Source organism: Chrysemys picta, chromosome 4, assembly GCF_011386835.1.
Source record: "Chrysemys picta bellii isolate R12L10 chromosome 4, ASM1138683v2, whole genome shotgun sequence".
Taxonomy (NCBI): domain Eukaryota; kingdom Metazoa; phylum Chordata; order Testudines; family Emydidae; genus Chrysemys; species Chrysemys picta.
This window is the reverse complement of record NC_088794.1, coordinates 135,722,973-135,747,599: the sequence shown is the minus strand read 5'-3', so window position 1 is coordinate 135,747,599 and position 24,627 is coordinate 135,722,973. Positions and strand designations below refer to the sequence as shown.

General features: G+C 41.7%; 1 protein-coding gene across 11 annotated transcripts in view; it reads right to left on the bottom strand.

Annotated features, from left to right (window-relative positions):
• KLC1 (kinesin light chain 1) overlaps positions 1–24,627 on the bottom strand; it is a 127,042-nt gene that overhangs the window by 43,115 nt on the left and 59,300 nt on the right. For 4 of the 11 annotated variants that reach the window (XM_005285831.5, XM_005285828.4, XM_005285832.4 and 1 more), the window contains exons 13-14: positions 8,562–8,723; positions 3,303–3,433 (exon numbers count right to left, since the gene is read on the bottom strand). In XM_005285831.5, the coding sequence (XP_005285888.2) occupies positions 3,303–3,433; positions 8,562–8,723 (293 nt within the window). Of the gene's footprint in view, positions 1–3,302; positions 3,434–4,264; positions 4,873–8,561; positions 8,724–12,182; positions 12,801–24,627 lie in introns of those variants that run through there. The other 7 variants (XM_065593666.1, XM_005285830.4, XM_042858234.2 and 4 more) reach the window with 4 other exon arrangements.

Sequence of the window (24,627 nt, the reverse complement as noted above, 5' to 3'; positions counted from 1 at the left end):
ATACTGTATTCAGTTATTTGCAACACCTTAAACACAAATGTGTGTTTATATAAAAATATATGTATCAAACTGTCACTCTTTAAAATCAAATGGCAGTAAAAGAAAACAGAGCATTTTTAACTAAGTGTAGCAAATTACTATGGAAAGCAATGTTACTACCGGAAATGAAGTTGAAATAACCTATTATGAATAAAGAAGTTAAGTATTCTTGTGTAAACATATGTACATATTTTACTAAATGCTATCCACAATTGCACTTTCATGATCTAGAAAGCCATGAAAGGATTAAAAAAATTAATTTTACAAACCAGATATTTAACTTCTTTCTAAAATAGCTAAGAAAATGAAAAATAAGATTTTTAAAAGGTTGTATAATCTACAAAAATGGGTTGTACAGACACTCCCTGGATTACGCAAGACTCGACTTACGCAAATTCGCATTTATGGAAAAAGTTCCATAAGCCAGAAATAGGATTTTCGAGTTGTGGACATTTTTGCATAACGTACGAATATATGTTTCCGACTTACGCAAAATTCGAGTTACGCAAGGCTTTTCGGAATGGAACAATTGCGTAAGTCGGGTGGTGTCTGTATAGGTATTCTCATCAACTTCCAGAAAAGAATTTGTACATTTACTAGTCAAAAGATTAATTAAAACAAACAAACAAACAAAAAAACCTTGCCAGTACTGCAAACTCATCCTAGGACCTCAAAATGAAACTTTTTTCTGGCACTACATGATCACCAGCAATGAAAGATTTTGAAATCAGAACTATTTGTGGAATATGTACATAACAGATAAGCTAATGAAGAATTTTACCTTCAAATATCAGACAGTTTTTCAAAAAACACAGGACACTTTATGAACACTGGAAACCAAAAATGATGTTGGCACTTTAGCATCTGTTCTACACTAACTTTATCATTAGTATAAATACCAAACACATTTAGGTGGCATAGGGTCAAAAATATGGTTCATATTGATGTGGATAGATTACTTTTACTTACATGCAGCATATATACAGAGGATGTTTACAGCAGATTGCAATGCCAAATAAATTAAGTGTGAATATTCAAAATATGGTAGAAAACCCCCCTTTAGCTATTATTTAGAATTTATAAAAAACAAGTTGTCCATATATTTCCCTATTAACAACTGCAGGAGACCAGGAATAGCAACCTGATTCTATGAAATGTTGAAAAAACTTTTATAAAAACAATGGTAAACCTGAGCAATATAGGGAGTTGATAAAGAATTGTATGCAAATGATAGAAACATTTATAATTATTTTTTTAAACTATGGATGTTGGAAGAATAAGACTCATTCTGGGCTTGCATTTGCACTGTTTTGCTAAACTATCTTGCAGTTTTGTATTTCTTCCATTATACCGTTGTGTGGGGGGTTTGTTTTTTTAAATTTCAGTCTCCCATTCTACCTTAATTGAAAAAACACCCTTTCATTGACAGCTTACAGTGAGGTAAGTAATCAAAAAATGACAAATAGCAACAGAAATTATTTATATAGTAACATGGGTGTGAATGAAGCTTTACAAGCAGATAAAGAGTGCGGCAGATCTCCAATGGAGCTATGACAATTTACACCAGTTTATGATATGCCCCCCCATGTCCCTGTCCCAGACATCACACAGAAATTTAAATTACTACATAAATATTTGTTATTCCAGCAAATGAAGACAACCCAAATTCTCTTATTTAGAATTTTTAAAAAGAAGCTCAATAAAGCAATGCTGTTCTAACAGTTGTATCTGGAAACCAAATAGGTTCGTTTTCCAAAGTGAAAAAAGTATTCAAGGCTAAACCTGATGTGCTGCTAGAACTGGAGGGCTATTAAGGAAAAAGGTAATACTTATGCTTAATTCTGTGATGAATGTTTCAGTTTGCATAGTGCAACAGGTAAACAGAACAGCATAGCGTTTTGTACATCAGCAGGAATTATAAATACACTTAAAGCCATGAAAATACACAGTGCCCCCATGCCCCTTCAATTCAGTGGAAGTTTTGTCACTGACTTCAGGGGTGCGAGAATTTAATACATAATATAGCTAATAGCAGGTGGTAAAATTCTTGATTCACTGAATTAACTATTAAATTATATGTACTGTAAAGAGTTTTTTCGACACTAGTTTCTGCCCTTTGAAATTTGGAGATTTCAGTAGTTAACCCTTCTTAGGGCTTGTTTACACTTGAAAAGCTGCAACTGCGCCACTGTAGCATATCAATGTAGATACTACCTCCGGCTTCAGCTGACAGGAGGGGTTCTCCCATAGCATAGGTGACCCATTCCTCAAGAGGCAGTATTAGGGTTGATAGAAAAATTCTTCCATCAACCTAGTGCAGCCTACACCAGGATTTAGGTCAGCTTAACCATGCTGCTCAGAGCTGTGAATTTTTCTCATCCTTGAGCCACATAGCTGAGTTGATCTAACTTTTTAGTGTACACCAGGCCTTAGTTTCTAAGTGAAGCATGACTAAAAATGATTGTTTATGCTGACTTCCAGTAAACCTTTTCCCTCAACACTAAGGATTGAGAGGTAACATTTTGTTCACTTTCTGTAACAGTAGCTTTCCACTTCTGTACCCTTGATAAAGAGCAAGTTTAAATGTTAGTAGAAAATTAATACATACAATATGTGAAACGCATTCTGTTTATATAGAACCAGATTCTTAGATTTAAAAAGTTTGATGTCAAATTGTGTTAACACTGAAGTTTATTTTTAATTAATTAAATATTCATATTGCTATGCTAGTCGTGAGTTCTACTGAAGCAAAAAATAAAAAACAAAAAACCCAAAACCAAACAACCCCTACCCCCACACACCTTTTCCCAATACAGTACTTAAGAATAAAGTATGGGCAACTTAATTTATTCTCTGGGAAAAGAGAAATTTAGCAATTTAATAAAGTGCACCAATAATACTCTGACTATATAAACATGTTTTAAATAACACTTTTTCTTAGAGCTGCCATCATGCTAAGCATCCCCCTTTAAGAAGTTGCAAGTTCAGTTAAACAACAACAAACAACAACTGAGCAATAAATACTAAAAACAAATTAATTTTTCCACTGTTAATATTAGGGAACTGTCCGCATAGAGTTAAATTATTCCCTGTATCACTTTTCAGTAAGGAATACAATATGTTTAAGACCTTTATGAACTACAATTCTACATGCAGTAAAGATAGAAAATAACCACAAGAGGAAAGGCTACCTTGATCAGTGCTAGGCTACAAAATGGGCACAAACTGAGAGCACACCAGCTCATCTAAGAATAAATAATTACCCAGGATTCTTTGGTTCACTGTCTCGTGAACTTCCTCCCTTCAGCTTTCTAACCAGCTTCTCACTGCTGCGTCTAATTGAAGCACGGAGCTTGCTAAAGGAACCACTGCGTTTTAAAGATCCAGTGCCATCCTGAAAAAAATTTGAACAAATGTGAAACTGCAACAGCTTTTGCCCCTTCCCTACAGCTGAATTAACAACATCATGTATAGTCAAAATACTTATGTTCTATTACTGTTAGGTAATAGTGCCAAATTATATAAATATTTTAAAATGCCATATAAATTTTATTTTATCAAGAAGATTACTGTCAGCATTCAGACTTATCAGTGCCTACTTATCACAAGGATTTCAGAAATATGAAAATCTGTTCAATTTATGGTTAACTATGATTTATAACAGTTAAAAATAATTTCAAAGCATACATGATTCACAAATGCATACCAACACCTTCATCACCACCACCATAACATTTCATGTTTACGTTGATGCAGTCACATGGGAAAGGTGAGAGTACAGTATCAAGCAAAAGCATTCTATCGAGGTCTGAATGATCAAACTATTTTATTATTTTTATTCAACTATCTAGGCCATGTGCACTAAACATATTTAGTGAATTCTATAAGTTGAGTTTATTAAAAACTTAGGAACCATTTATGATTAGAAAATTATATATATTTAGATTCTTATATTTCAGTTTTACTTTCACCATGTTTCAGAAAAATATAAAAAGATGAAATGACAACTTTCCACACATTACATTCACATTTTATGCCACATAAGTTTCTAACTCTTAAGTACAGATATCAAATTTGCATGCCAAAGAATTATTGTTTTCTCTTAAAAACCAACAGTTTAGTAAGATAAGTAACCACTTGCTACTTCTAGAAATCCTACATGGCTACTGTTTGAAAGGAAGGACTGTAAAAGGAGGAAGTACTACTAAGCAGACAGAGACAGACATCAGTTGGAGTGAGTTTATTAGAGAAAGACAAATACACAAATCACTGAACACCAAGATTAGTAGAGAAAAGCATAATTGCCAAAATTTCACACAAAGACTAAACAGCAATGCTACTTTAGAATAATCATAAGTGAAGACATCCAGAGTTCCATATTGATGTTAACCACATTATAGGTCTCTAAATACATTTTAAAGCACTTGGAGCACATGCCTTACTTTTACGTTTTATTCTGTAAAGGTCACCATCATGCTATTTTAATAATACCTTGTGTGATACTTTTAACTACCTTTTTCATAGTGAACAGCTACTTATAAAGTTCATTCTTACTTTTTACTTAAGTATTACACAGCAAATGGTTGTAATAACACATTTTGTATGACTAGATACATATCTAGCAAAGCTACACATGTACAGAAATAGGAAACCGAATAAAAGACACTAGCACTGAAGGAATGGCCAGTTTACAAGGAAGTGTAGCTCTGACAAAAATCGTAAGGGATTTTGCTAAAACACAGCAGTCAGTACTGAAGAGAGAAGTTAAAGCTTGAAGATGGTGCACGCCCGTCATGCAGGAGACAGTATAAGAATCACAAAAGGCATCTAGGCCTGTCAGACAGAAATGGAGAGAGAAAAACTGAATGAAACTGTTGGGAAAAGTTCAACAGTTTTCAATTTTGAACAGTTATGTTTACGGTATTTCTAGGTCATATATGCTGGAGGTCTTTTTTTAAATTAAAGATTTGGGATTGCAACTCTAAGTGCTGCCATTCACAGATCCTTGTAATTACCCAAAAGATAGTTGTTTGTTTACATACTTTAACCTATTTCATTAACATGTATCATACAAAAATTACCAAAAGAGATCCAGTCTTTTATTAAATTAACAAGTAATTAATTTATTAAAGTAAATAAGAGAAAAGCAGATTTTTAAAAACCAGAAATTGCTTTTATATTATAAAATCATGTGTAATATATGCAAAGGAAAGAATGATTTTTTTTCCAATTGAAAAGAATACAAAAGCCAAAATAAAAAGGAAAAACGTAATACAAGATTTAAAAGAAATGAACAGAACAAGGTGCATTCATTTAAGCTTTAACTTCTGTCAAGAATTTTTTTCTCCACAACACTAAAAAGGAAAAGGGTTTCTCTTACCCCTCCAAACAAAATTCCATCTACTTCTTTGAAGTAATAAGAATCCATGGAACTGTTGATGTGTTATCATGCATATATTTTTAAAAATTAAAATTCATAAGGAAAATACTGTAACGCAAGTTTCCACACACTGCCCTGCTGAATGGACCTCTATGTTGAACTGAAAGAACTACCTACAAAAGTGACGAGGTAGTTGAATTCTTAGGCTTTCCATTCTCAACTCTGGGAAAATGGACAAGGATAGCAATTAAGATTTTTGTTTAGTGATGATGGCATCTCTCCGTAGGAAGTAGAGTGAATACTAATAAAAAATATTTTACAACAAGATGCCCTACTACCAGTAATTGAAAACTAACTGGGAGTTGCAATCAAATCTTCACCTGATGACAGAGGTCTATTATCAAATTAGATTTTATATTTTGTTTAGAATTACATAAAGACCTTTCAGATAGAATGATTCAAGAAGTGCTTATGGAAATTCAGCAGCTTTGAATCTGAACTCTATATTTTAGATACATGATTCCATGAATAAAAAGTCAAATTATTCCTTGTATCTTAAAATAGGTATGTTCACATCAACAGTTCTCAAGTTAGCTGGCATTTCAGCTTTATAGCCACTATATAAAAAATATCCTTGAGTTTTTGAGACAGACATGGGGCAAAAGCTCAGCTTATCTGGAAAAGTCAGTATAAAAACATTTTTAAAATGTTTATGAAAGCAATTCTCTAAACAATTTCAAATTGTAAAATTTTAAAACCGATAAAAAGTTACGAGAACAGTGTATTGTTCCATAAATATTTGCAAGTTTTAAAAGTGTTCGTATACAATATACATTACATCAATTTTACTAAACAATGTGTGTCTTAGTATTTAGCTATAGATTTGTTAAAAACAGACTTGTCAGTTCCTCTAGGACACTACCCCAAAGTGTACAGTTCTTGTCTAAGCTATACTACATGTGGGAAGTTACTTTAATTGCAGTATCCTCTTATTGTGTATACCCTCACAAAATTAGTACTCCTGTGCACTGCTGGTCAAAAACTGAAGAAAATTTCTCAAATTTAAAAATAATTTCAACTACTCTATAAATTGCGCTATCCCTAACACTGTTTTGTCTGACAGCCAAGTTCTTGAGCCAACTCAAGAGTACAGATGCACATCAGAAGGTGGTGTTTGTTTTTTTTTAAACCAAAACAGGCACTTTCTTTGGTCTCTGTAAACAAATTAAATTGCCTATGATAGAAATTCAATAGTACGTCCTGTCTGAGAAGCAGAATATCTGTGTGGAGAGAAGAGATAAGGGAAAGATAACACCACATCCTACAGGTACAGAAAAGAACAGCATTAAAATAAGGTAGAAAACAACGCTGGGAAGTTTCCTGTTTCATTTGTGTATGAACAAACTCTCTCAAGTGAGGAAGAAAATGTGGACTGTGAATAGTCCCACGTATATCAGAAAAAGTGATGCCACATTTTTTAAATGAATGGTGCAATTCCCAGACTTTGTAAAAATCAACACTTCCTTAATTCTGGTCCCTAAAGGCAAATTAATTTTTTAGGTCAACAGATTTTTATCAGTTAGGTTTCATTCAAATATTGACCTAGAAATACCATTTTGTATCTTTCCAGAAGGTTCTTTATCATTCCAAAACCTGCATGCTTGTTTTAATTAAAAGCAAACAGTAGAAAAAGGTTTTATTCACTTAGAACACACAAAGGCATGCAAAGTACGGCAGAAATTAAGGGAGGAGTACAGTACACAGTTCTAATGCTGAGTGGACAAAATTAAGATAAAAGGAGTTACCAAACTTATTTTGGGGACACTAATGATGCAACATTAATTATTCACAACAGATGCTGATTGATTGTCTTGGCACGGAGAATACCAATGCCAACAAAATGCCATTTGATAAATGACAAAAGCAACCAAAGATGGAGCGAACATTCTCCGTGCAAACTCAGCAAGTGTAAGTTTTTACGAAGTTGGCTTTAGGATCCTAAAGCTTCTTACAAGTGACTGGAAAACTGTGGTAAGAGAAATGAACTTTAGAAGCATTCTAGTTTATAAAATAGGATAAACACCCGAAAGCAAAAGTAAAAGTAGCCAGACAAACCTATCACTACAGCAATTTGGCAAAATGTATCAGTGCTTTTAGCAGAACTATAGTTTATAGTGAATTAACAGTTTGCCCGCCTGCACTAAGTACATCCCCTTGGCAGCAACAGAATACACAATAAGAAAGTCAGTAACCAGAGCAAACAAAATTGAGTAAACAGTATACCTAAAAGCATGAAAGACATAACAAAGGGTAGAAAATGCACAGTTAATCACACATTACAAACATATCTATTTTTAAAAGTTTTTGTTGTTCTAACTCATGACACAGGTATTATGTTAGGTAGTGGAACAAGACATCACAAGATAGAATAAGGCCTCACTTTAATCATAAATTCTAAAGGAGTGCATGGGAAGTGGAGATATACATTTCATTTCAAAAATGTATCTTTGCTGTCAAGTTGCCATGAACCAGCAATGACAGCACATACAAAAGCAGATTATGGATCACCCTTCTTCCATGACTGGAAACAAAGTTAGAGATCATTCTCTCTGACAAGGTTGGGAGAGGGGTGACTGGGTTGTTTTTAAGTCTTAAACTGATTATTTTTATTTACTTTAAAAACCACTGATGTTTTAATATTCCTAATTCCATAGTGGCACCTGCTGGACACATTTAACCTACAGGCAAGGATGATATAAAGAGAGCAAATAAGCAGAAGTAAATTAATTGCCAATTTACTGAAGAAACCACAGACTAGGGATTATGCACCCAACAAACACCAGGACACTCAATCAGCATTCAGATGCTCATAGTTAAGCCCAGCTGCTTGAAATTCCTACAGAAATTTTACTTTTCACAACAAAAAAATTGTGGACAATTTAAAAGAGTAGCAAAATGTAAAGAATTTACTAAATACAAGATCTTATTCTTTAATTCTTAATTCTGCAGAATTATGAACTGTAAAGTAGATGAAGTAGGAAAACTACTTTGAAAACACAATGGAATGACAACTGGACAAAGAAGTTCCTGTTATAGTGGTAAATTTTCTAGACTATTTTCTTCAACTGTGTACTGTACTTACCCCATTCCATTCTACGCTCATACTCACTTCCTCGCCTCCATCAGGGCCACTTTCGTACTTTACCACATCTACATTGAGGCTTTCTCGGCTTCGCCTTTTTTCTATGCTCTCAGGGTCATTTAGCACTTCAGCAACTCTCTGTTTGTGAACATTGTCAAGACCCTGTGAGGCAGGCAAAGGGGGAAAAAGTGTCTTACTTACTGAATATAGGTTTTAATAATGTATAGTATAAATATGCATGGTAACCAGGTTAACGAAAAAATCTGATACATTTAACTCACTCTGAACTTAATACAATTTTCAATACTTTATAACTGATCTAGTACAAATATCAATGCAACATAAAGCAAAGCAGTTGGACTCAGCACAGGCCTGGGAGTTAGGAGACTTGGGGTTCTTCTCCTGACTGTTAGTGACTTACCTCAAGCATTTCACATATCTGCTTGGTATTAAGGCGCCTGTTAGATCACTAACATGGAAACACATGCTCTTTTTCCCTTGGTTTCCCCAGATGTTAAATGGGGTTAGTAATGTTTATTTATCTTTGTAAAGAACATGGAGTTCATCTTTAAAAAGTCCGACACAAAGTTTCATTTAAAAAACCCAACCGACTGTGGTATAAGCTTTCTATTAAAAAGTGTTCTCATGTGCTGAAATTTTACAAGTAATTAATTTTATTATGAAAATTTAATTATAACCATAGAATAGGATCAAAGTAGAGATGGAAGAGAGGGACTTTATTGATTCCAATCTTTTGCCAGTGCAATATAGAGTTTCCTGATAAAGGATGCATCAGGTACATGTTCTGAATTTCTAAAAGGATTACTCAAAGAAATATAAAGTATGTTAGATACAAAAAAACTACACTAAAAATATTAAAGTTACTAAGACAACAAATCATGTCAGGAAGTGCTAAAAGTACAAAGTGATGTTTGTTGCTCAGCCAGAAACAGAACCCAGCTCAATACATTTGTCACAAGAGAACAACCCTTCTCTTCTTGCAACTTTCTGCATCATTCACTGTCCACCTTGGGCAGTGAATGAAGCATGGGTCAAATAGCATATAATCACACAAAGATTATCATAATATACAGACACAAGGAGGCTAAGTCACACAGAAAACATTAATTTGGACATTTCTTAATTTTGAGTACTTGCACGTTTTAACTGACATTTTAAAAGTAGCTTTTTGTATGCAAATGCCTAGTTTTTTAGAAAAGTAAACTGAAGAAACAGAAATTCCATCTAGTGGAACCATAATGATGCCCTGTATGGGTCATTAACAGGATTGAAACTCAAGACCTTTAAATGAATTACACAGGGTATGTCTACACTACGAAATTAGGTCGAATTTATAGAAGCCGGTTTTATAGATATCGGTTTTATACAGTCGATTGTGTGTGTCCCCACATAAAATGCTCTAAGTGCATGAAGCCGGCGGACCGCGTCCACAGTACCGAGGCTAGCATTGACTTCCGGAGCGTTGCACTATGGGTAGCTATCCCACAGTTCCCGCAGTCTCCGCCGCCCATTGGAATTCTGGGTTGAGATCCCAATGCCTGATGATGCAAAACAGTGTCGCGGGGGGTTCTGGGTACATGCCGTCAGGCCCCTCCCCCTCCGTCAGAGCAACGGCAGACAATCGATTCGCGCCTTTTTACCTGGGTTACCTGTACAGACAACATACCACGGCAAGCATGGAGCCCGCTCAGCTCAGCTCACCATCAACCTATGTCATCTGGGTGCCGGCAGACGTGGTACTGCATTGCTACACAGCAGCAGCTAATTGCCTTTTGGCAGTAGACGGTGTATTAAGACTGGTATCCGTCATCGTCGTACTCCAGTTCAATCATCGGCACCTGAGCAGACATGCTTTGTCTCCTGGAGACTCAATCCTGCTGGCAGTCCGATTGAACCGTCTTGACGATGATGGCTAGCAGTCGTAGTACAGTATCTTCTGCCAAGCACCCAGAAGATGCCGAGGGCTATCAGTCATGCTGCACCGTCTGCTGCCAGCTTAAGATGTAAAAAATAGATGTATTCATTTGCTTCCCCCTCCCTCCGTGAAATCAACGGCCTGCTAAACCCAGGGTTTTGAGTTCAATCTTTGGGGGGGGGGGGGGGGGGCATTCTGTGTGACAGTTGTTTGTGTTTCTCCCTGATGCACAGCCACCTTTGTTGATTTTAATTCCCTGTACCTGTACGCCGTGTCGTCAGTCGCCCCTCCCTCCCTCCGTCAGTTTCGCGCCTTTTTTCAGACCAGATGCCATAGCACTGGGATCATGGAGCCCGCTCAGATCACCGCGGCAATTATGAGCACTATGAACACCACGCACATTGTCTTGGAGTATATGCAGAACCAGGACATGCCAAAGCAAAGCCAGGACCAGCCGAGGAGGCTGGGGCAGGTTCATGCCATGGAACGCCGATTCTGGGCTCGGGAAACAAGCAGAATGGTGGGACCGCATCGTGTTGCAGGTCTGGGACGATTCCCAGTGGCTGAGAAACTTTCGCATGCGTAAGGGCACTTTCATGGAACTTTGTGACTTGCTTTCCCCTGCCCTGAAGCGCCAGAATACCAGGATGAGAGCAGCCCTCACAGTTGAGAAGCGAGTGGCGATAGCCCTGTGGAAGCTCTCAACGCCAGACAGCTACCGGTCAGTCAGGAATCAATTTGGAGTGGGCAAATCTACTGAGGGGACTGCTGTGATCCAAGTTGCCAGGGCAATCAAAGACCTGCTGATATCAAGGGTAGTGACTCTGGGAAACGTGCAGGCCATAGTGGATGGCTTTGCTGCAATGGGATTCCCAAACTGTGGTGGGGCGATAGACGGAACCCATATCCCTATCTTGGCACCGGAGCACCAAGCCACCGAGTACATAAACTGCAAGGGGTACTTTTCAATGCTGCTGCAAGCCCTGGTGGATCACAAGGGACGTTTCACCAACATCAACGTGGGATGGCCGAGAAAGGTACATGATGCTCACGTCTTCAGGCACTCTGGTCTGTTTCGAAAGCTGGAGGAAGGGACTTTCTTCCCGGACCAGAAAATAACCGTTGGGGATGTTGAAATGCCTATCATGATCCTTGGGGACCCAGCCTACCCCTTAATGCCATGGCTCATGAAGCCGTACACAGGCAGCCTGGACAGTAGTCAGGACCTGTTCAACTACAGGCTGAGCAAGTGCTGAATGGTGGTGGAATGTGCATTTGGACGTTTAAAAGCGCGCTGGCGCAGCTTACTGACTCGCTCAGACCACAGCGAAAAGAATAGCCCCATTGTTATTGCTGCTTGCTGTGCGCTCCACAATATCTGTGAGAGTAAGGGGGAGACATTTATGGCGGGGTGGGAGGTTGAGGCAAATTGCCTGGCTGCTGATTACGCGCAGCCAGACACCAGGGCGGTTAGAAGAGTACAGCAGGGCACAGTGCGCATCAGAGAAGCTTTGAAAACGAGTTTTGTGACTGGCCAGGCTACGGTGTGAAACTTCTGTTTGTTTCTCCTTGATTAACTCTCTGCCCCCCCGACCCGGTTCACTCTACTTCCCTGTAAACCAACCACCCCACTCTCCCCTCCCCCCTTCGAGCACCGCTTGCAGAGGCAATAAAGAAATTGTTACTTCACATTCATGCATTCTTTATTAATTCATCACACAACTAGGGGGATAATTGCCAAGGTAGCCCGAGAGGGGTGGGGGAGGAGGGAAGGAAAAGGACACACTGCAGTTTAAAACTTTAACACTTATTGAAGGCCAGCCTTCCGATGCTCGGGCAATCATCTGGGGTGGAGTGACTGGGTGGCCGGTGGCTCCCCCACCGTGTTCTTGGGCGTCTGAGTGAGGAGGCAATGGGACTTGGAGAGGAGGGCTGTTGGTTACACAGGGGCTGTAGCGGCGGTCTCTGCTCCTGCTGCCTTTCCTGCAGCTCAACCATACGCTGGAGCATATCAGTTTGATGCTCCAGCAGCCGGAGCATCGACTCTTGCCTTCTGTCTGCAAGCTGACGCCACCTATCATCTTCAGCCCGCCACTTGCTCTGTTCATCCCGCGATTCAGCCCGCCACCTCTCCTCTCGTTCATATTGTGCTTTTCTGTAGTCTGACATTGACTGCCTCCACGCATTCTGCTGTGCTCTTTCCGCGTGGGAGGACATCTGGAGCTCCGTGAACATATCATCCCGAGTCCGCCGTTTTCTCCTTCTAATCTTTGCTAGCCTCTGCGAAGGAGAAACATTTGCAGCTGGTGAAGGACAAGGGAGAGGTGGTTAAAAAAGACATTTTAGAGAATGGGTACACTCTTTCACGTTAAATTTTGCTGTTCACATTACACAGCACATGTGCTTTAATTACAAGGTCGCATTTTTCCTCTTATATTGAGGGCCTGCCGGTTTGGTGTGTGAGATCACTCACGCAGTGCCAGGCAACAGAATTTGGCTTGCAGACAGCCATGGTAAGCCACAGTCTTTTGGCTTTTTTAACCCTCATAACATGTGGGAATGGTTTCAAACAAACAGTAGCGCCCTCATTTCCCATACCAAGGACTTGTTGTGTTGGCCATTTAAAATGGGTTTGCAATGTAAAAGGAGGGGCTGGGGTTTCCGGGTTAACCTGCAGCACAAACCCAACTACCCTCCCCTCCAACACACACCCCAAATTCTCTGGGATGAGCCCTTCACCCCTCCCCCCACCCACCGCGTGGCTAACAGCAGGGAACATTTCTGTTCAGCCGAGCAGGAACGGGCACCTCTGAATGCCCCCTTCATAAAATCACCCCATTTCAACCAGGTGACCGTGAATGATATCGCTCTCCTGAGGATAACAAAAAGAGAGATAAGGAATGGATGTTGTCTGCATGCCAGCAAACATCGGGACCATACGCTGCCATGCTTTGTTATGGAATGATTCCAGACTATGTGCTACTGGCCTGGCGTGGTAAAGTGTCCTACCATGCCGGAAGGGATAAGGCAGCCCTCCCCAGAAACCTTTTGCAAAGGCTATGGGAGTACATGAAGGAGAGCTTTCTGGAGATGTCCCTGGAGGATTTCCGCTCCATCCCCACAGATGTTAACAGACTTTTCCAGTAGCTGTACTGGCCACGATTGCCAGGGCAAATTAATCATTAAACACGCTTGCTTTTAAACCATGTGTAATATTTACAAAGGTACACTCACCAGAGGTCCCCCTGTGTGCCCTCAGGGTCTGGGAGCATGCCTTGGGTGAATTAGGAGGTTACTGGTTCCAGGTCCAGGGTGATAAACATATCCTGGCTGTTGGGGAAACCGGTTTCTCCGCTTCCTTGCTGTGAGCTATCTTCATTGTCTTCATCATCATCATCTTCCGCGTACCCCGAACCCACTTCCCTGTTGCGTGTTTCTCCATTGACGGAGTCAAAGCACACGGTTGGGGTAGTGGTGGCTGCACCCCCTAGAATGGCATGCAGCTCCGCGTAGAAGCGGCATGTTTGCAGCTCTGCCCCAGACCTTCCGTTTGCCTCTCTGGCTTTGTGATAGGCTTGCCTTAGCGCCTTAATTTTCACGCGGCACTGCTGTGCGTCCCGGTTATGGCCTCTGTCCTTCATGGCCTTGGAGACCTTTTCTAATATTTTGCCATTTCATTTACTGCTACAGAGTTCTGCTAGCACTGATTCGTCTCCCCATACAGCGAGCAGATCCCGTGCCTCCCGTTCTGTCCATGCTGGAGTTCTTTTGCGATCCTGGGACTCCATCATGGTTACCTGTGCCAATGAGCTCTGTGTGGTCACCTGTGCTCTCCACGCTGGGCAAACAGGAAATGAAATTCAAAAGTTCGCGGGGCTTTTCCTGTCTACCTGGTCAGTGCATCTGAGTTGAGAGTGCTGTCCAGAGCGGTCACAATGAAGTACTGTGGGATAGCTCCCGGAGGCCAATAACGTCGAATTCCATCCACACTACCCCAAATCCGACCCGCAAAGGCTGATTTTAGCGCTAATCCCCTCGTCGGAGATGGAGTAAAGAAACCAGTTTAAAGGGCCCTTTAAGTCGAAAGAAAGGGCTTCGTCGTGTGGACGTGTCCAGGCTTAATTCGATTTAACCCTGCTTATGTCGACCTAAACTCGTAGTGTAGACCAGGGCACAGACATCTACTACTTGAGCTAAAGGTATAACTAACTTACTGCACTAGCAGTCTGTAATCCTCTATGTCCATCAGTCACTAGAGGGGGACATAACACTTCACCAGTGGCTTACCCAACTCTTTCAGACAGCACACAGAAGTCTGGAATCAAAAGCCTGGGTACTATTGCTGGCTCTGGAGGGGAGTGGGGTTTTAGTAGTTACAAAGAGCACAGAAAAACATACACCTCTACCCTGATATAACACAAATTCGGATATAACGTGGTAAAGCAGCACTCGGGGGAGGGGCGGGGGGATCAAAGCAAGTTCGATATAACGCGGTTTCACCTATTACACGGTAAGATTTTTTGGCTCCCGAGGACAGCGTTCTATCAGGGTAGAGGTGTAGTAGTTTTGGCACATTTATTCTAAAAAAGTAGTGTGAATTCTCCCAGCACAGCTCAAGACCATGATTAAGGCTGCGTGTCTGTCACAGAGATCACAGAAAATGTGACTTTCCATGACGTGACTTCTGCAGCAGCCAGCAGCAGCAGTTTCAGTGTGTGGGAGGGGGCTCAGGGCTGGGCAGGGTTTGGGTCCGAGGCGGTGCTTACCTGGAGGACGGCTCCCCAGCTCCCACCGGCATGTCCCTACAGCTCCTAGGCAGAGAGACCAGGGGGCTCCACACACTGCTTGCAAGTGCCGCCCCCAAAGCTCCCATTGGCTGTGGTTCCTGGACAATGGGAGCCATGGAGCCGGCACTTGTGGTGGGCAGCGTGCGCTGCCCCCCTGGCTGCCCCTCCCCATATGAGCTGCAGGGACACGTGGAGCCAGGTAGGGAGTCTGCGAGCCCCGCCTCCCGTTTCGCCAGCAGGGGTCCCGGGCCGCACGCCGACCTCCCCCTCCCCCCAGCACCAGCGGCGCCCTGTACCATCCCCCCCAGGGCATCCACCCGGCCCAAGTTTCAATTAGGGGTATATAGTAAAAGGCATGGACAGGTCACGGGCCATGAATTTTTGTTTACTGCCCATGACTTTTACTAAAAATACCCGTGACTAAAATGTAGCCTTAACCATGATATATGGCCATATGCTGCCACACTTGCAGACCCCTGTGTAGGAGTGTGCTGGGGCAGGAGGTGGAATGTTCGGGGAAGTGGCTGCAACACTCTGCAATTCTGGACTGTGAGCCAACAGACTGCTGTAAATTAGAGCAGCCACAAAGCGGCTTTAACCTATTCCCGGGGCTGCACGAGCCCCCGAGGCAGCCCACAACCCAGAAGGCATATATGTGGCTTAAAGAGCCACGTGAGAGATGCAATACCAGGTTCTATTTCCAGTTCTGACAGAACAGAATAGGTGCAACCTCATTTACCCAAATATAAGATGAGGAGAATTATACTTTACTGCTTGACTTACTCAATAAGAAATGCAAATTGCACAAGACTTCATTAGTCCATGAAAGAGATAAGACTTGAAGCATAATCTTTTCCTGGAGTCCAGCACATCTACCTCAGCAGTGAAAGTAAACTGAAACAGGAGGGGGCACCCTCAGCACACCAGCCAAGGAGAAGTGCTGCTCCCTCAAGCCTAGGAGGAGAGGGGGGAACTCTCTCTACTTTCCCCTTTACTTTAACATGTTCCTTCATCTAGACCAACAGGGCAGTGACAGGTGCTGTTAATTAATGTATCAACTGCCACATCTGAAACTAACTCTGTGCATGTGAATACAGCTGGCACATTTTGGAGCTCTATGGGACTAGAGCATGCGCCATACAAATGGAATATTCAGGGATTTCAGCTGCAAACCTTTAAGAAGCTCTATTGAGCATGTGCAAGGGGTGATTTTCAGATGCTTATTACTAAACCATATCTGGGTTGATTTCTCTGGGACATCAAAAGGCATTTCTTTGATCCCAGAAGGAACTCCCTACCAAATGTTAAATTCTGGTCCAAAACCTGAAGGGCTCTAGAGCTCTTCAAAGAAATGATTGGAACTTTGCACTTGCACCCTGTGCCTTTGATAATAGATTTTTGGTAGAGGTGCCCATTCAGCCCGCCCATGCACCCCACACATCCTCATCCTCCAATAAGAGGCTATATGGGCTGCATAGGCAAACTGCCCTCAACCCCTTCACCACCACGAAGTTCCATAAGGATGACTCCAAAGCAGAGGGAAAGAAGGCAGGTATAGGAGCACCAAAAGAGGGACACATCTCCAAGAACTCCAGTTACTACACAAGCAGCGTAACCTCTCCTTCTTTAAATAGTGTCCCTCTGGGTGCTCAACTTCAGGTGACTCCAGATCAGTATTCCCCTAAGGAGGCAGAAGGTTCAGTGCAGAGTCCAATACAGAAGAGAACTAACTTGCCCACAGATGCAGCTGATCTTTCCGCAGACACCAGGACGTAAGAATCAAAAAAGGAGTATGAAACAGAAGATCAATTTACAACTCTACATATGTCTACGTCCTTAAGTAATGCAATTGATGTAGAAAGTGCTCTTGTAGAATGTGCTAAATCTCTTGAAGGGGGTTGGACATGAGTTCTATCATACCAGTCTTAATACAACCAGAGATCCATTTTGACAACCTCCATTTCGAAATTACCAAACCCTTGTTCGTATCCATTATAGATCGAAACAAGAGATTTTTCTAAATGGTTTGGTCCTGTCTAGGCAGAGAGTTAACACGCGCCTTACATATAGAGTATGGAATATAGCTTCTTGACTAATCTGATGTTGTTTTGGGAAGAAAACCAGGAGATAGCTGAGGACACTTTAGGTAAGAATCTTGGATGGGCCTGTAGCGACACTTTCTCTCTGGAAAACACTGTAAATGGGGAGAGTCTGACATTAAAGCCCTCAATTCTCCTACTCTTTGGGAAGAAGAGAAGAGATCACTATCAGACAGGCTGTCTTCATAGATAAATCTTACAACAAACATGTAGCCAGAGGTTCAAACGTATGCTTCATAAGGTCATTAAGGACTAGGTTCAGGTCCCAGTTAGGAGCAGCGTTCCTGATCTGTGGGGACATATTTGACAAACCTCACAGGAATCTTGCTGTAGTTGGGTGAACAAAGAGAGAAACCCTCCATGGGTGTGTGAAAGCCTGTTATTGGTGCTAGGTGAACCTTAATACAATTCACAGAAACGTCTTCCATTCCAACAGGCAATCCAGTACCCTATGAAGAGGAGAGTGAGTTGATGAACTATGACGACTGTTACACCAAAGATGGTATTGTTTCCACAGTATTTCTTGTAGATGGTTTTCTATTATTTAATAAAACTTGTTGTGTATTTGAGGAACAAGGTCTTGTAGCCCCAAGAATCATCCAATCACAGAAATGTAAGACTGGAAGGGACTGAAATCTGTCTTCTACTCTAGTCCCCGCAACTCAAGGCAAGACTACATGGTAACTAGACCATTCGTGCCAGGTGTTTGTCTAACCAGTTCTTAAAAACCTGCAATGATGGAGATTCTACAATCTCCCCAGGCAATTTGTTCCAGTGCTTAGCCACCCTGACAGTTAGGAAGTTTTTCCTAATGTCCAACCTAAACCTCCCTTGCTGCAATTTAAGTCCATTGTTTCTTGTCCTAACCTCAGAGGTTAATGAGAACAAATTTTCTACCTTTTATATACTTGAAAACTGTTATCATATCCCTCTGCAGTCTTCTTTTTTCCCCATACTAAACAAGCCCATTTTTTCCCATCTTTCCTTGGAGGTCATGCTTTCTAAGCCTTTAATCATTTTTGTTGCGCTCCTCTGGACTTTCTCCAATTTGTCCATATCCTTCCTGAAACGTGGCGCCCAGAACTGGACACAATACTCCAGCTGAGGCCTTACCCAGCACAGAGTAGAGCAGCAGAATTACTTCTGGTGTCTTGCTTACAACACTCCTGCTTATACATCCCAGAATGATTTTTGCTTTTTTTGCAACAGTGTTACACTGTTGACTCATATTTAGCTTGTGTCCACTATAACCCCTACATCCCTTTTTGCAGTACTACTTCCTAGGCAGTCATTTCCCATTTTGTATGTGTGCAATTAATTGCTCCTTCTAATTGGAGTACTTTGCATTTCTCCTTGAATTTCATCCTATTTACTTCAGAACACTTATCCAATTCATCCAGATCATTTTGACTTTTAATGCTATCTTCCAAAGCACTTGCAACCTCTCCCACCTTGGTATCATCCGCAAACTTTGTGTGTACTCTCTATGCCATTACCTAAATCATTGATGAAGATATTGAACAGACTCAGATCCATCCCTGCAGGAACCCACTTAATATGCCCTTCCAACTTGACTGTGAACAACTGATGACTACTCTCTGGGAATGGTTTTCCAACCAGTTATGCACCCACCTTATAGTAGCTCCATCTAGGCTGTATTTCCTTAGTTTGTTTATGAGAAAGTCATGTGAGACAGTATCAAAGCCTTACTAAAGTCAAGATATACCACATCATCTGCTTCCTCCCATCCACGAGGCTTTTTACCCCATCAAAGAAAGCTATTAGGTTAGTTTGACGTGATTTGTTCTTGACAAATCCATGTTGACAATTACTTATCACCATCTTCTAGGTGTTTACCAATTGCTTGCTTATTTGCTCCATTATCTTTCCAGGTAATGAAGTTAAACTGACTGGTCTGTAATTCCCCAGGTTGTCTTTATTCCCCTTTTTATAGACTGGCACTCTATTTGCCATCTTCCAGTCCTCTGGAATCTCTCCAGTCTTCTATGAGTTTTTGAAGATAATCACTAATGGCTCAGATATCTCCTCTGTCAGCTCCTTCAGTATTTTAGGATGTATTTCATCAGGCCCTGTTGACTTGAAGACATTTAACTTAAGTAATTTTTAACTTGTTCTTTCCCTATTAAAGCCTCAGATCCTACCTCATTTTGACTGGTGTTGACTATGTTAGACATCCAATCACTACTAACTTTTTTGGTGAAAACTGGAACAAAAAGTCATTTAGCACTGCTGTCATTTCCTCATTTTCTGTTATTGTCTTTCACCTCTCATTGAGTAATGGGCCTACCCAGTCTTTAATCTTCTTCTTCCTTCTAATGTATCTGTACCCTTTGTCTTCACCTAGTTTAATCTCATTTTGTGCCTTGACCTTTCTAATTTTGTCCCTACATGCTTGTGTTGTTTGTTTATATCCATCTTTTGTAAATGGACCGAGTTTCCACTTTTTGTAGGACTCTTTTTTGAGTTTCAGATCATTGAAGATCCCTTGGTTAAGCCACAGTGGTGTCTTGCCATACTTCCTATCTTTCCTAAGCAGTGGGATAGTTTGCTCATGTCCTTAATAATGTCTCTTTGAAAAACTGACAACTCCCTCGAACTGTTTTTTCCCCCTTAGACCTGCTTCCCATAGGATCTTACCTACCAACTCTTTCTCTGCTTGGAACCTCAGAATCCATAAACTGGGGTGAAGTGTTTGACCTGCATCTTGAGTCAGTAGGTAAGGACTGACTGGAAGCTTCCAAGGAGGACAAGAGGGGACTCTGATTAGATAGGGATACCAGACTTGTCCTGGTCACTTTTTGGAAGTTTTTGGAAAGTGTAGGGGACAATTTCCTGGTGCAAGTGCTGGAGGAACCAACTAGGGGCAGAGCTCTTCTTGACCTGCTGCTCACAAACTGGGAAGAATTAGTAGAGGAAGCAAAAGTGGATGGGACCCTGGGAGGCAGGGACCATGAGATGATCGAGTTCAGGATCCTGACACAAGGAAGAAAGGAGAGCAGCAGTATACAGACCCTGGATTTCAGAAAAGCAGACTTTGACTCCCTCAGGGAACTGATGGGCAAGATCCCCTGGGAGAACAACATGAGGGGGAAAGGAGTCCAGAAGAGCTGGCTGTAATTTAAAGAATCCTTATTGAGGTTGCAGGAACAAACCATCCCGATGTGTAGAAAGAATAGTAAACATGGCAGGCGACCAGCATGGCTTAACAGTGAAATCCGTGCTGATCTTAAACACAAAAAAGAAGCTTACAAGAAGTGGAAGATTGGACAAATGACCAGGGAGGAGTATAAAAATATTGCTCAGGCATGCAGGAGTGAAATCAGGAAGGCCAAATCACACTTGGAGTTGCAGCTAGCAAAAGATGTTAGGAGTAACAAGAAGGGTTTCTTCAGGTATGTTAGCAACAAGAAGAGAGTCAAGGAAAGTGTGGGTCCCTTACTGAATGAGGGAGGCAACCCAGTGACAGAGGATGTGGAAAAAGCTAATGTACTCACTGCTATTTTGCCTCTGTCTTCACGAACAAGATCAGCTCCCAGACTGCTGCACTGGGCAGCACAGCATGGGGAGGAGGTGACCAGCCCTCTGTGGAGAAAGAAGTGGTTCAGGACTATTTAGAAAAGCTGGATGAGCACAAATCCATGGGGCCGGATGCGCTGCATCCGAGGGTGCTAAAGGAGTTGGCAGATGTGATTGCAGAGCCATTGGCCATTATCTTTGAAAACTCATGGCGATCGGGGGAGGCCCCGGATGACTGGAAAAAGGCTAATATAGTGCCCATTTTTAAAAAGGGGAAGGAGGAGAATCCGGGGAACTACAGGCCAGTCAGCCTCACCTCAGTCCCTGGAAAAATCATGGAGCAGGTCCTCAAGGAATCAATTCTGAAGCACTTAGAGGAAAGTGGATGGATTCACCAAGGGCAAGTCATGACTGACTAACCTAATTACCTTCTATGAGGAAATAACTGGGTCTGTGGATGAGGGGAAAGCAGTGGATGTGTTATTCCTTAACTTTAACAAAGCTTTTGATACGGTCTCCCACAGTATTCTTGCCGCCAAGTTAAAGAAGTATGGTCTGGATGAATGGACTATAAGGTGGATAGAAAGCTGGCTAGATCGTCGGGCTCAAGGGGTAGTGATTAATGGCTCCATGTCTAGTTGGCAGCCGGTATCAAGCAGCATGCCCCAAGGGTCGGTCCTGGGGCCGGTTTTGTTCAGTATCTTCATTAATGATCTGGAGGATGCGTGGACTGCACTCTCAGCAAGTTTGCAGATGACACTAAACTGGGAGGAGTGGTAGATAAGCTGGAGGGTAGGATAGAGAGGGACCTAGACAAATTAGAGGACTGTGCCAAAATAAACCTGATGAGGTTCAACAAGGACAAGTGCAGAGTCCTGCACTTAGGATGGAAGAATCCCATGCACGGCTACAGACTAGGGACCGAATAGCTAGGCAGCAGTTCTGCAGAAAAGGACCTAGGGGTTACAGTGGACGAGAAGCTGGATATGAGTCAACAGTGTACCCTTGTTGCCAAGAAGGCTAATGGCATTTTGGGCTGTATAAGTAGGGGCATTGCTAGCAGATCGAGGGACATGATCATTCCCCTCTATTCGACATTGGTGAGGCCTCATCTGGAGTACTGTGTCCAGTTTTGGGCCCCACACTACAAAAAGGATGTGGGAAAATTGGAAAGAGTCCAGCGGAGGGCAACAAAAATGATTAGGGGGCTGGAGCCCATGACTTATGAGGAGAGGCTGAAGGAACTGGGATTGTTTGGTCTGCAGAAGAGAAGAATGAGGGGGGATTTGATAGCTGCTTTCAACTACCTGAAAGGGGGTTTCAAAGAGGATGGATCTAGACTGTTCTCAGTGGTACCAGATGACCGAACAAGTAGTAATGGTCTCAAGTTGCCGTGGGGGAGGTTTAGGTTGTATATTAGGAAAAACATTTTCACTAGGAGGGCGGTGAAGCACTGGAATGCGTTACCTAGGGAGGTGGTGGAATCTTCTTCCTTAGAAGGTTTTTGAGGTCAGGCTTGACAAAGCCCTGGCTGGGATGATTTAGTTGGGAATTAGTCCTGCTTTGACTAGATTGGACTAGATGACCTCCTGAGGTCCCTTCCAACCCTGATATTCTATGATTATAACCCTGGTCTGATCTTGTTCAGAACCTTCAATAACATCAGCATTGGATACACACAGAGAAGTCCTTTTGTCCATGCTATGACAAATGCATCTCCTAGCAATACAGGATCAAGACCCCCTCTGGAGCAATACATGATGTATTTTCAATTGGCTGCTGTGGCAAACAGATCTGCCTCCGGGAACCCCTAACTGAGAATATCATGTGAGGGACTCTGGAGTCTAGTTCCCATTCATAAATAAGAAAAACATCTGCTGAGATAGTCTGCCATGGTGTTTTGAATACCTGGGAAGTAAGAAGCAGAGATGACTATGCAGTTGGTTGTGCAAAAATTCCAGAGTTTTATTGCTTTGGCACAGAGAGATGGGGAATGGTGCTCCTCCCTGACAGTTGATAAGAACAGATTTAAATTTTTTATTAAAGTTAATGTTTAAAATTAAATATACACAAGTTAAGAGGGAAGGTACTGTACATCTGGGGTCCGGCTTGAGTTATTTGGGATTACAGGTATCAGTTACAAGGATCACGAGATACATACATATCACATAACCAGCATAGACCCAGATTGGGGTGTGGAAGTTTTTAAAGCATCAGTGGATAAGTGGGTTTGGGTACGCCACCCAGGGAATGTATAAAGAGTCCAAGTCAGTATCAGTGTAGCGAATAAGTACATGGGTGGGGTGCATCCTGTGGTTCATCAGGGAAGGAAGTGGGTTATTTCCCTGGTCAATGGTCTTCATTACACATGCCACGTTGTCTATCATTATCTTTACTGACTTCAATCTGATTAGAGGTAGAAAATTTATGCACGCATTTTTGACCACTCACAATTCCAAAAAGAATATGTGGAGAAGCTGCTTTTACAGTGACCATATGCCCCACCTCTTCTGAGATCCCAGATGTGCCTCCCCAACCCAAAAGCAAAGCACCTGATATTATCGCCATGGTAGGGGGAGATCTGAATGAACAGAAGGAACACCTGTGCAAGTGTTGGTTGGATCCTTCCCCCAATTGAGTAAGTGTGGAATCCGTTGGGGAACAGACAATATTATGCCTATATTATGTTTGCTGGGTTTGTAAACCATTCCTGTAGACCTTGGAGATGTAACCTGGCATAGTGCACTACAAAGACACATATGAGCATGTGTACCAGCAGTTGAGGGCAATCTCTTACTGCAACTTGAGTACTGCCCTGAATCCTTGAGAGGAGGTCAGCTAGTGCGAGAAATCCACTGGAGGGTAAGTATACTCTGTCAATGAATCCAGAAAAGCCCTATGAAATATAGACACTGTCATGGAGTCAAAATAGACTGTCTGATTTGAAGGCCCAGACTATGAAACAGAGAACACATGATCTTTATTGACTCCAGCGCCTCCTGATTGGCTTATTAAAAGGCAGATCCTATCGTCTAGGAGGGCGGCTACTATTACGAGAATAATTAACACCACCCTTGGTGCCAAAGATAGTCCAAAAGGAAGTGCACTGTATTGGTAGTGTTTGCTGTTGATTAGGAAATGAAAAAACATTGTGTGATGAGTGAATAGTGACATGAAAATGTGGGTCTTGTAGGTCGAGGGTCACAAACCAATCTAATTCTAACAATGGAATTATTACTGCCAATGTCACCCTCCTGAATTTTTGCTGTTTTATGTATCCATTTAGTGACCTGAGGTCTAAAATCAGTCTCCACCCTCCCTTCTTTTTGGATATCAAAGTATTTTAAGGAGAATCCCATTCCTCTATACTGCACAGTAACTGGTTCTATTGCTCCTAAACTTAGAAGTGAGGTCACTTTTTGTTCTAGTAACTGATCATGAGAGAGGTCCCTGAAGAGGGAAGGGGATGGGAGGAGGGATAGCCTGGAAATGGATAGTGTAACCAGAAGTTATGGCTTCCAAAACCCTTTTGTCTAAAGTTATATGCTCCCACACATCCTGAAAATAGGAAAGGCAGCTTCCAAAATGAGGGAGGTGGATAGGATGTTGTAGTTGTATAGTCCTGTCAACTGGATGATTGAGACCAAGCCGTCCAAATTGTCACTTTGAGGACATGGATGGCTAGGAGAACGTAGATGTAGCTGATA